Source organism: Ceratotherium simum, chromosome 9 (genome assembly GCF_057802395.1).
Source record: "Ceratotherium simum simum isolate JZ-2026a chromosome 9, ASM5780239v1, whole genome shotgun sequence".
Classification (NCBI taxonomy): domain Eukaryota; kingdom Metazoa; phylum Chordata; class Mammalia; order Perissodactyla; family Rhinocerotidae; genus Ceratotherium; species Ceratotherium simum.
The window spans coordinates 33,708,854-33,721,823 of NC_141908.1; the positions used below are offsets into that span (position 1 = coordinate 33,708,854).

The following is a 12,970-nucleotide window of genomic DNA, read 5'->3' on the forward strand; positions in this document are numbered from 1 at the left end:
GTTCAGGAATACATGTTAACAGTTACACTGAAAATTAACCTCCCCTTAAGATTTATAAAATAGGCTGGTTTCGTACTGGACTTAAGTTCCAGTCAATTTTTGATGACATTTAGTAAACTTGGTCTCCCAGTACCTAATGTTTTTAAAGAAGGAAATTTAGGAGACCATACATCATTGAAAATGAGAGAAAAGATATATTGTTTGGCGTTTAAAAGGAAACAATCAATGATGAGCCACTAAAAAGAGAACTAAATATTACTATACACGCCTATGTATGCTTTTATGTTGTATTTTTTGCAAAACCACTGCATTTTTCCTCCCAACAAAGATAACGACACACATCTTTATATCATAAACACACTCGCGGGCACACACACACACACACAGACACACACAGCACTTATCGTTAGCTCAAAGACTAGAAATAGAAGGAACAGTAGGGAAATGCCTTTTGCTAAACTCTCTCTGGAGCATTATCTATGAAAGGTTGACTTAGGCAGAGAACATTGGGTAAGGTGAGTAGATGTGGAGTTCCTTACGTTGCTGATCTGTATGGCATTGGTTTTGGACTGAAGCATCAGTGGAGTGTCGGCTGGCACATGCACGTTAGCCTTCTCTTTGTCCCAGGCATCGCGATACAATGGCTGGTAAAAATGAGAAACAAAGGAGGGTTGATTAGGAAACAAGTCAATGACATGAATAAAATTATAGGTACAATTAAAGGCTCTCTTTGGATGTTCTCAGATATAAATGTAGATCACATTTACTTTTCATTAGTGTTCTATTTGGAAGATGCCAATGGTGACTTCAACAAGAAGAATACATTGGTGTATGATATAATATAGACGTAAAATGGGTCAGAAACAGGGTATTAAAATGATCCTTTTCCATTGATTCACATGTAATTATCTGCCAGGTAAGCCCACATTGCAGATAACTATGATAATCCACACTGATAATCAAGTCCTGGCTTTCTTGGCCCAAATAACTATCATCATGTCTGATATTGGGGCTGCCCTGGACTTTTCAACTTATTTCATGATTAAACAGCAATAAGGAGGTGGCAATTTTGTGATCGTGGTATTAGCTTGTGGACCTCTATTACAGGCAAGATCTCAAAATGTGTTCAAAGGATGTATCAGAGTGTGTGGAACATGAAGATGCCACCACACTTATATTGACCAAAGAGTTATCTAAGCAAATGAAATCTGGATACTGTTAATTGACTGACTGCATGAAATTCTATCTGGATACATGCACGTTCAAGATTCTAATGCTGGTATTAGCAGATTCAAGTTCACAATTAGAATTTTTATTGAGGCTTCTTCCATTTGTCTGAACATATCATCAGCCCGCCTTACCTCACTGATCTGTAGAGCATTGGTCTTTGCCAGAATGACTTCTGGGGTATCAACAATGCTGGTGAATTTGAGGGCCTCAGGCCTTATGCGATACAACCGTTCATTCAGGAGATTCTGGGCATTCTTCACTCTCATCACTTCCACCGAACCCTCTGGCAACCATCCAATACCCTTCAACCACTCCAGGTCTGATTTGTACATGTTCTACATGAAGGAGAGGACCACAGAGTGTGGAAAGGTCAAATTTGCCCCCTGGAGCACAATATCAGCAAACCACACGCTCCCTCTTTTGAAATTGGTTGGGTGGCCAATCCCATGAAACTCAAGGATCAACATTAACTGTTAACATTCAGGTGTTATATCTCTGGGAGAAGTTCACGGTATCCTACGGGAATTGGAGCAGGGCTGACAATGGTACTTGTGGACTGAAGACACAATGGGACACAATTTTGTTTTTATACAAGGTTGAGCTTCTATGCTCACCACTTGAAATCTGCCTTTTATGTACCACTGGGAATAATATCTGTAGGAATTTGGGAGGAAAAGGTCCTCAGAAGCATGTAGAGTGAAAAATAATGCATACCTATATCTCTATATACCTCTCTCTCTCTAAATATAATATAAGTATATATATCTACATGCACATTTTTCCTATATGTGTCAGATAAACTGGAAATCCAACATTTCCTTATACTTATATCTGTTTCTGAAATTTATATATCCATCATGCAAATGTAATGGATCAGAACAAGTGGTACTGAAATTTTCTACCTAATTACATAGAATAAGAGAAGATTTTCATCTTGATGAATAAGGCCTTGCCAGATAAGAAGAAATCCTCTATAAGATAGAAAATGTTCAGAAAAACTCTCCTCTCATGAAGCGTACAGAATATGTTAGGTTCTGTTAAGTTTACTATTTAAATTATGTCCCTGGGGAATACCCTGTGACTAAACACACAGACACACATCTCCCCGTGAGTCTGGTGATAATATACGCACATCACTCTGCAGTTCGTAGGCTTTCTTGGCCTGAATCACATCGTTCTGGTCAGGCAAGCATGTCCATTGGTGCAGGTAATTGCGATAATCAACGTCGCTGACCAGAGTCTGGCATTTTTTAGAATGCGTGATGGAAAGCATATCCACGGGGCTTTTGAACTTAGTCTTCCATTTGGCCCACGGCAGCCGGTACTCTCTCTCATTCTGAATCTTGCCAGCTTTCAGGGCCCACCGGATCCTGTTGTCATCCTTGGCTGTGGGGGTACCCACATAGTGTCCCTTCTGTTTCTCATGGTCAAGCTTGTATTTATACTGGAGATGGAGAAACAAAGCAGATGGATCACAGTATGTACTCTTGACGCACCCAGGGCATTTGCTTAAAAAACTGAGAAGTGAAACAAGGCTACACTTACGTCACTGGCGATCTCCCTGGAGGCTTTGGCAGCCTGGATAGGGATGGCATCCAGCCGCACATCACAGCTCATCTTCACTTCATCCCAACCTTTCCGGTAAATGTTCTGAGGAGGAGAAAAAATAAGGTATCATTCCAGATTGAAATTTACCAATACCTCCAAGGGCTCAAGTAGAATTAACATCATGGGAGTACAGTTTTGAAGTCCCAGAACCAGTTAAAGAAAAGAGACTAGGTGAAGGACTCATTCTGCATCATTCTTGTGGAATATGAAATCATGTCTGGAGTCCAAAGATCTGGGGTTGATAAGATTTCTTTCTTTTTAATTTGAATCATAGCCTCGATGTAGTTGTTCATGAAAAGGGTTTAGCTGCTTCTTGTGTTGGTGTATTGGTAGCACTGAGTTAAGCTCAGACATTAATGGGCTATCATTGAATTTTTTTAATTCGATCTATTTAATTATTTAATCCAATCCCATTTTGTAATCTTCAGAATCATAAACTTTTTACATTTGTGGAGTTTTTCTCCTCTAATATGGCTTCTTAGATCTTACATGATTGATGATGCATATTGTTTGGGAATATTATCTTCCTGCTGAAGCACAAGTGGATCTAATATGCATTTTCTAAGTGTAGCACTTTTTTGTTTGTCAGGAGAAGTTTATTAAGGTAGTGATTGATTTACAGGTAACTTTTAAAATATATGTTAATATTTAAATGGATACATTCTGTGTTGACAATGTCAGAAGGACTCAGAAATAACAGTAATTTAAATGTATAACTCGGAAATCACACCCATCAGTGTGGGAGCTTGAACGGTACAGAAAGGAGAGGTGAATTTCAGTTACCGACAGTTTCATGGCCTTTGCATATCCGAAAAATGAGTGCTCAGATAAATTGTGTCCTTGTAAGTATGGACAAGTTACACATGAATTTTCATTCAAATTTTCATATGAATTTTGGATGAGCCTATTTAACATTTGAATTTCTTTTAAACAAATTGTATTCTCCACATTTTAATGTATTATACCAGAGAATAATGAAAACTTGTCATTATGTTATTTTTAATTTTTTGTTTTTTATTTTGTTTTATTACATATATTGTTACTCTTTTTTCTTATGTAATACATTTTTGTTTGTTTATGTGGTCAAATATATTATTTATTTGAACTAAAAACCTCTGGGCTTGAGACCTAACTTCTTCACCTACTAACTTGGAGAATGCGGGCAAATTTCTTAATCTTTTCAAGTTTCAACTTTCCCATCTGATAAAAACAAAATATCTTACTCATGTGCTTAGTCTGAAGATGAAATAAATCAATTTAACGTAATTTTCTTGGTTCCCTATAAAATCATTTACAAATATTCTGAAAACATTGTGCTTTCTAAATGATGGAAGCAGTTTCAAACAGTGGATTTTATCGAGATTATAATAATGGCAACACCATGTGTAAAGAAAATGTACATTTTGGTTAGCATTCAAATGAGATGTTTGATTTCTTCAAAAACACAAGCAGTTCTCATTAATATCTAAATATCTAAAGATAACTTTACTTTGGGCATAGTTTCAAATACAAGTCTTGCTTACATCATGTTATCAATGGTAGGATTCTGGTATTTCCACCTGAGAAATTTATCACGCAAAACAGAGTACACGAGACCTTCCAGAATTCTCCTGGCAAAGATGCCTATGGATCAAAAGGAAGAGGCAGAGGAGTCCATGCTACAATGAAGAGCTGACTGCCTCTCCATCCAGTCTCTTGGAGACAAGAGTACACTGAGCCATAATATTGATTCTCGTCTGAAAAAAAAATCTATTAGCGTCCTAAAATTTTGTTTTCTTCCCAACTCGCAGAAAAAATTAGCTCCCAAGTGGATCATTACAATAGAGTTGATGGTGCAGTTTGGCACTTGCCAAGGAATCGTCGCTTGGCATGATCCTTCTCTCACAAAGAGTTATTATTTTTTGAAAGATGCAAAATTCCAAACCATGGTGAATTGCACTAAGGTAGTATCCTTCTTCTAAACTCATACTTATTCCACACACAGGGAACCTCTGTGATCCTTGAAGGCGGTACCTTTCTTGAACTTTGGTGAATTGTGTAGCTAAGCACGTAACTGAATTCTCATTTTACCTAATAGACTTTTAAGTTGATTCTCTTGCTTCTCCCAAACATAAAATGATTTATTCTGCAAATAGTGATAATTTTGCTTTTTTCGTTGCAGTATTTATCTCATTGTTACTCAGTAATTATTTTGGCTTGAATGAGAAGCTTACTCACTTAGCTAGTACTTCCAGCAAATGTTAAATAATGGTGATGCTGGTGGGCATCCTTTTAATCCTGACTTGAATGAGAAGCTTACTTACTGATGATGACCCTGCCCTTTGATTTGAGATTTATTCTTTTAGTCATGTCAGGAAAATATTCTTTATTCTTATTTTGATACGATTTTATTTTTCAAAAGGAAGGATGGATATTGGATTTTGTCACACACCTTTTCAAACCTAATAAAATAGGCATATGATTCTTCTCTTTTGTCCTATTACACTGTTAGGTTTCTGAATATGGAACCCTCCTGGCATTCCTGGATGAACCCTAGTTGTTTGTATCATATCATATTCATGTACTACTGAATTTCATTTGTATATGTTTTATTTAAGATTTTCCCCATTATTATTGGTCTCCAGTTTTCATTTTTGGAACTATCTTTGACAAGTTTTGGTAATTGTGATGGCTTTCCTTCTTTCACTGGGCTCTATGGTATTTTGTTTATTTCTTGAAGTTCTGAAAGAATTCTCCTATGAAATCATCTGGGCGACCCTGGCATTTGAGAGGGGAAGGAAAGCCTTTAATAACTCCCTTAATTTCTTCTTTTTCTGGGGTCAATTTTGGTAATTTATAATTTCCTAGAAAATCCCTTATAGATTCAGGTTTTAAAATTAATTTGTCTAAAGTTTTGCAAAGAAATCTCATAATTATTTTGTGTTCATCTGAATCTCTCATTAATTCTCTTTCTTGCTTGTGCGTCTCTTCATTCCTCTTCACTCTTTCTTGTCCTTATTCCCTTCTCCCTTCTGTCATGTTGACATTGGCTTGCCAATAACTGGCCTTGCCCAGTGACTCAGAGCCAGGGGTCGGCTCCTCTCCTCACTCCTGGTCAAAGGCTGATGGAAAAGAGTCTTGCCCACCCTCTCTCAGTCAATCTTCTCTCCCTTGGCTATGAAGAATTCCTTGGTGATGATATCAGAGCAACAATTTGGTGACTTTCCAAACAAAAAGGCAGTCTGTTGTGGTACTTACATTGCTCACATTAAGAGCATTGGCTCTAGCGAGATTAATTTCTGGAGTATCTGGCATTATGTGGATCGAAGTTTTATCCCTGTCCCAAAGTTCTCTGTACTTAGGCTATGGAAAGAAAAACAATAAAAAAAATTACTTTGAAATTTGCTAGTTCTAATGCACAACTTTCAACTTTCTGATTCAAAATCTTTTCATAGGAAGGTAAAAACTTCTCGAATCTTTTCACACAAGTTACTCAGATTTGATATGAAATCTGTATTAATACCTTTTATCAGTACTTTGAGTTTTTGTTTAAAATTAACAAGAACAATAAAATAACCCTGTCAACATTATTTATTAAAATGTTTGCTATCATCAATATTCTTACGATCAGACAAATAGATTGCCACGTTAATTATTTATCGTTTATTTATAACACTGACAATTCTAATATAGGGGGAAAAGTGACTTACGATACTAATGTTTTCAGCATTTGCTTTAGCAAGGACAACTTCAGGAGTGTCGACGACACTTGAGTACTTGAGTTTCACCACAGGTGTCCGATAGACACTGTCTACTTGCAGGATATGCTGGGCATTTCTGACTCTCAGTACTTCAGGAGACCCTTCAGGCATCCAGCCAATGCCACGCAACCACTCCAAGTCAGCCTTGTAGAGAGCCTGGGAAAGAAAGCAAAGTTAGATAGAAGCAGCGGTTTTCTTTTTAATTGTGGTAAAGTAAGGAAGCAGATTTGTATGTTATATTTTATCTTACACAAACAATAATAAAAACTGAGCGTGGGCTGACAAACATAATTCCTTGTGTGCACAACAGTGATTTGTCTGCTTTGTTTTCTGTGGCAAGGGGTCTGTGTTGGGCACCTATGAACATTCTATAAAGCTAAATGATGCAGAAAGAGCTCTCTGTTTGGGAAGAAATTTGGATAATATTTAGGTAATCATCATACTAGCCAATGTGGACTTTATAGCAATAATAATGGCTCTCCACACAGCAGCCAGAATCATCTTAACAAAATTCACAATTCAATTCTGATGTCACAACATTCCCTCATCCTATGGTTGCTCTTTGGCCTTGGGATAAAGATCAAAATCTTAACATGGACTAGAAGGCGTCGATGGTTTGGCATCGATCTCGACCTATTCTTGCAGCCTTCTCTCGTGCATGCTTCCCTTTGACCTGTGCATTCTGACCGCACTGGTCTTCTTTCGATTTGTGGTCTGCAGAGAGCCCCCTCGGCCTATGTTGGTCATTCAGCAGGAATGCCCCTTGTGTCCTCCTCATGGAGGCAACTCCTGCTCTCCCTCCATAGCCCCCTAAATCAGCACTTCCTCAGATAAGCTTTCCCCACCTCTCTTGTTCATAGAGCCAAGGATCACTCTTTCTCAGCCATCTCATTTTTCACTGATATTCTCTAGTTAACATCTATTTCTTTGTTATCAGAGTGAACTTCCTAAAGTCAGAAACTTCTTGTTTCTTCTTTATTCACCATGGTATCTTTAGTGCTTAGCCTTACACTTGGCACATGGTTCATTTAATAAATATTTTGAAAAGGACAATTAAGAATTCAGTCCCTAATTTCACAGTTTTGATCTCAATTGGGTTTTCTTTTTTCAAGATAACACCTCCCTTTGAATTGGGATTTGCATTTTCTTGGTTATCTAAACCTGTTTTCCCTTCCAGATATAGGTAAGTGGTTAACCAGGCAAAGTTGCTCTATGTTACACACCATTTATTAGTTTCAACAAAAAACTTTGTGTTCTTCAGAAATGGTATTTTAATAAGATACAAATATAATCCTAAAAATGTAGTAAGAGTGAAAAATGTAGGAAAATTTCTACCTTAATGAAGAATGACATGATACGTTTTAGTGTGTAAAGCAGGAAGGATACTCTAAATTCAGAAGAAGGGATTCTCAAAGAGAATTATATACACATTTTTAAAGTTTCCCTTCCTCATTCTTTAAGAACTTGGTGATATGTGTTCCTTACTACACTAATGTGGTTCATATTAATGAAGAGACTGCATTTCTCTAGAAACTGTCCTAAATTCACCAGTTGGCGATTCATTTCAAGTGATGGATATACTTTCCTATAGTGAACTCACTCATCTCTTGAAGTTTAATGGAACCAAGTTCAGATAATTAAAAGAAGGTATTCATTCTACGCAAAAATTAATATCGCGATGGAATCCATCATTTCCAAAAGATTGAATGGGCAGAAAATATGAGTAAGTCTAAAAATACTTTAGGTAAGTCAGTGAAACACCATGTTGTGAATAATACCAAATGAGGGGAAACTAGTGAGTTTGGAGCATTCTGCGAACATTTGAAATTAATTTCAAGGCAGACAGCCCTGTCATTCTTCAATTGAAGGACCATGAGCATTCTCGTACTTAATAAACTACGAACACCTCACACATTAACAAATCTATAGAAAAATTATGGGAGCATCATTAACAATGAAAATGAAAACTTTCTGAAAAAGCCCAGCAGTGACGTAGGCAATTAATAAACTTGGTGAAATTCTAAAGGGAAGTGCTTCTGTAGGGGGAGTGGTGCTTTCCCCAGCACTGGAAAGAGTGACCAGGCAAAGCTGGGGAAGGCTTGCTTCCCGGGGCTTAGCTCACGACTTGGTTGGTGCTCCCCAACTAGCACACACTTACATCACTCTGCAGGTCGTAGGCTTTCCTGGCTTGGATCACATCATTCTGGTCGGGAAAGCAAGACCAGTGGTGCAGGTACTGCCGATAGTCCACATTGCTTGCTAACTCTTGACCTTCTTTGGCAGCACTGATGGACACCATGTCCACCGGGATGGAGATCTTGGCCTTGTGGTCATTGTAGGCCTTTTTGTACAGCCTGTCATTCTGCATCTTCATCACGTTTGCTGCCCAAACCAGTTTCGGGTCTTCCTTGGCAGTGCGACATCCAATATAATGGCCTTTCTGTTTCTCGTAAGTAGTTTTGTATAGGTACTGGTAGATGTGAACAGAAGAAAGAAGAGTTGTTTTCCCAAACTCACTTTTTCTAGACGGCCTGATCAAAATAACTCCATCTCCCTTAGATTACTCTTCTTTTTGGGCACTAATTATCTGTAAATCCATACTACAAGTTTTGTACTTCATGATACATTGGTTTGTCTTCTATGTATATACGCATGAAAACATGGCGAGCACCTCTCAGGTTAGAACTGTGCTTCTAGGTTATCCATTAACATAGGATTGTCCAGTGTTTCTCAAACTTCACTCATTGTTTGCCACCCTCATATGTTTTGTCACAAACAAGTGGCATCTCTACTTCACTCTTTTTTTTTAAGTCCACTTGCTTCTTTGTTTAAATAAATTTATTTTAAAGTGTAAACTTATTTTAAATATATAGTCCTATTTAAATGGACAAAATCAGTATTTTTCTAGCACACATTAAAACAAACACACAACTATTTTTAAAAATGCTTGTCCATGTATTGCATAAAATTATCACAGAACCGCCTATGCATGCTACACTTCAAGATACAACAGAATTCTTTGTACCCACTGAATCTCTACAAGCGCTTGTAACTAACTGATATTGAGAAGATACTGAAAAGAAAATCAAACTCTGTGATTAAAATCAAAAACAAAATCTGTTCTTAAACATAAGAAGAGCAGAACCAAGTAGAGATGCACGAGGGTCATCAAATTGTCGTAAAAGTTGTTCTCGAATTTGGGATGTTAAAACAAGACACTAACAACAATGACCTCCATTCTACTTAAATGTAATTCCTGGGGAACTAAGTTAAAGATTAATACAGTATTAACTCCCAGTGTGTCTCTCAGTTAGCGTTTGTTACACTGGGCCAGGAGGAGCTCTTACATCACTGGCGATATCCCTGGAAGCCTTGGCATGCTGGAAACCGATGGCATCTGCTCGCAGGTCATAGCCTGTCATCTTGACGTCTTCCCAAGCTTGCTGATATTGTTTCTGCAAATAGAGATTGCAATGCCACAGTCAATCTGAAGAGGGAGCTACGGAGTCAGTGTTACTGATGGGCTCAGGAACACATGTTAACAGTTACACTGAAAATTAATCTCCCCTTAAGATTTATAAAATAGGCTGGTTTCGTACTGGACTTAAGTTCCAGTCAATTTTTGATGACATTTAGTAAACTTGGTCTCCCAGTACCTAATGTTTTTAAAGAAGGAAATTTAGGAGACCATACATCATTGAAAATGAGAGAAAAGATATATTGTTTGGCGTTTAAAAGGAAACAATCAATGATGAGCCACTAAAAAGAGAACTAAATATTACTATACACACCTATGTATGCTTTTATGTTGTATTTTTTGCAAAACCACTGCATTTTTCCTCCCAACAAAGATAACGACACACATCTTTATATCATAAACACACTCGCGGGCACACACACACACACACACAGACACACACAGCACTTATCGTTAGCTCAAAGACTAGAAATAGAAGGAACAGTAGGGAAATGCCTTTTGCTAAACTCTCTCTGGAGCATATCTGTGAAAGGTTGACTTAGGCAGAGAACATTGGGTAAGGTGAGTAGATGTGGAGTTCCTTACGTTGCTGATCTGTATGGCATTGGTTTTGGACTGAAGCATCAGTGGAGTGTCGGCTGGCACATGCACGTTAGCCTTCTCTTTGTCCCAGGCATCGCGATACAATGGCTGGTAAAAATGAGAAACAAAGGAGGGTTGATTAGGAAACAAGTCAATGACATGAATAAAATTATAGGTACAATTAAAGGCTCTCTTTGGATGTTCTCAGATATAAATGTAGATCACATTTACTTTTCATTAGTGTTCTATTTGGAAGATGCCAATGGTGACTTCAACAAGAAGAATACATTGGTGTATGATATAATATAGACGTAAAATGGGTCAGAAACAGGGTATTAAAATGATCCTTTTCCATTGATTCACATGTAATTATCTGCCAGGTAAGCCCACATTGCAGATAACTATGATAATCCACACTGACAATCAAGTCCTGGCTTTCTTGGCCCAAATAACTATCATCATGTCTGATGTTGGGGCTGCCCTGGATTTTTCAACTTATTTCATGACTAAACAGCAATAAGGAGGTGGCAATTTTGTGATCGTGGTATTAGCTTGTGGACCTCTATTACAGGCAAGATCTCAAAATGTGTTCAAAGGATGTATCAGAGTGTGTGGAACATGAAGATGCTACCACACTTATATTGACCAAAGAGTTATCTAAGCAAATGAAATCTGGATACTGTTAATTGACTGACTGCATGAAATTCTATCTGGATAAATGCACGTTCAAGATTCTAATGCTGGTATTAGCAGATTCAAGTTCACAATTAGAATTTTTACTGAGGCTTCTTCCATTTGTCTGAACATATCATCAGCCCGGCTTACCTCACTGATCTGTAGAGCATTGGTCTTTGCCAGGATGACTTCTGGGGTATCAACAATGCTGGTGAATTTGAGGGCCTCTGGCCTTATGCGATACAACCGTTCATTCAGGAGATTCTGGGCATTCTTCACTCTCATCACTTCCACCGAACCCTCTGGCAACCATCCAATACCCTTCAACCACTCCAGGTCTGATTTGTATACGTTCTACATGAAGGAGAGGACCACAGAGTGTGGAAAGGTCAAATTTGCCCCCTGGAGCACAATATCAGCAAACCACACGCTCCCTCTATTGAAATTGGTTGGGTGGCCAATCCCATGAAACTCAAGGGTCAACATTAACTGTTTGTATTTGGGGCTTAGATCTCTGGGAGACGTACATGGTATCCTACAGGAATTGGAGCAGGGCTAACAAAGGTACTTGTGGAATGACAGATACAATGGGACACAATTTTGTTTTTAAACAGGTTGAGCTTCTGGGCTTACCACTTGAAATCTGCCTTTTATGTACCACTGGGAATAATATCTGTAGGAATTTGGGAGTAAAGGGTCCTTAGACGCACATACAATGAGAAAAAGATATATTCCTATATCTATATATACCTCTCTCTTTCTCAATATAATAGAAATATATATATATACACATTTTCCTATATGTGTCATATAAACTGGTAATCCAACATTTCCTTATGTTACTTCTGGTTCTGATATTTAGATATCTCATTATGCAATTGTAATAAATGGATCAGAACAAGTGGGACTGAAATTTTCTACCTAATTACATGGAATAAGAGAAGATTTTCATCTTGATGAATAAGGCCTTGCCAGATAAGAAGAAATCCTCTATAAGAGAGACAATGTTTGGAAAAACTCTCCTCCCATGAAACGTATAGAATGTGTTAGGTTCTGTTAAGTTTACCATTTCAATTATGTCCCTAGGGAATACCCTGTGATTAAACACACAGACACACATCTCCCCAAGAGTCTGGTGGTAATATACGCACATCACTCTGCAGTTCATAGGCTTTCTTGGCCTGAATCACATCGTTCTGGTCAGGTAGGCACGTCCATTGGTGAAGGTAATTGCGATAATCAAGATCACTGACCAGAGTCTGGCATTTCTTGGCCTGAACAATTGACATCATGTCCAATGGTGTATTGTGAATTCCTTTAGACTTCTCATAAGCTTTCTTGTATTCTCTTTCACTCTGGATCTTGGCAGCATGTATGGACCATACCAGTTTGGGGTCATCTTGTAGGCTGCGGAAACCCACGTGGTGGCCCAGTTGCTTACGGTAACCTTCTTTGTATTTGTACTAAAGTTGTAAAAAATCAAATAAAAAGTCGTATGAAAATAATATACTAAGAGGACTTTTCATTAAATATTTTCAGAATATTTTCTCAGCGTTAATGTAAATGGGCTCAACATTGGCTGTCATTATCTGTTTCAGTTCACTTCAAGGAAATTAGATAGGGCTATTTTAGGTAGTTTTATAGAGGACATGAGTAA

General features: G+C 37.8%; 1 protein-coding gene across 9 annotated transcripts in view; it reads right to left on the reverse strand.

Annotated features, from left to right (window-relative positions):
* Positions 1–12,970, reverse strand: part of NEB (nebulin) — a 234,736-nt gene that overhangs the window by 108,289 nt on the left and 113,477 nt on the right. For 4 of the 9 annotated variants that reach the window (XM_087435203.1, XM_087435201.1, XM_087435202.1 and 1 more), the window contains 5 exons: positions 12,465–12,776; positions 11,464–11,667; positions 10,642–10,746; positions 9,926–10,033; positions 8,737–9,048 (listed from right to left, as the gene is read on the reverse strand). The exons of 1 other annotated variant lie outside the window; for it this stretch is intronic. In XM_087435203.1, coding sequence (XP_087291329.1) covers positions 8,737–9,048; positions 9,926–10,033; positions 10,642–10,746; positions 11,464–11,667; positions 12,465–12,776 — 1,041 coding nt within the window. Of the gene's footprint in view, positions 1–539; positions 645–1,361; positions 1,566–2,362; positions 2,675–2,775; positions 2,881–6,075; positions 6,181–6,527; positions 6,735–8,736; positions 9,049–9,925; positions 10,034–10,641; positions 10,747–11,463; positions 11,668–12,464; positions 12,777–12,970 lie in introns of all 9 variants that reach the window. 4 more of the 9 variants (XM_087435197.1, XM_087435198.1, XM_087435196.1 and 1 more) reach the window with 2 other exon arrangements.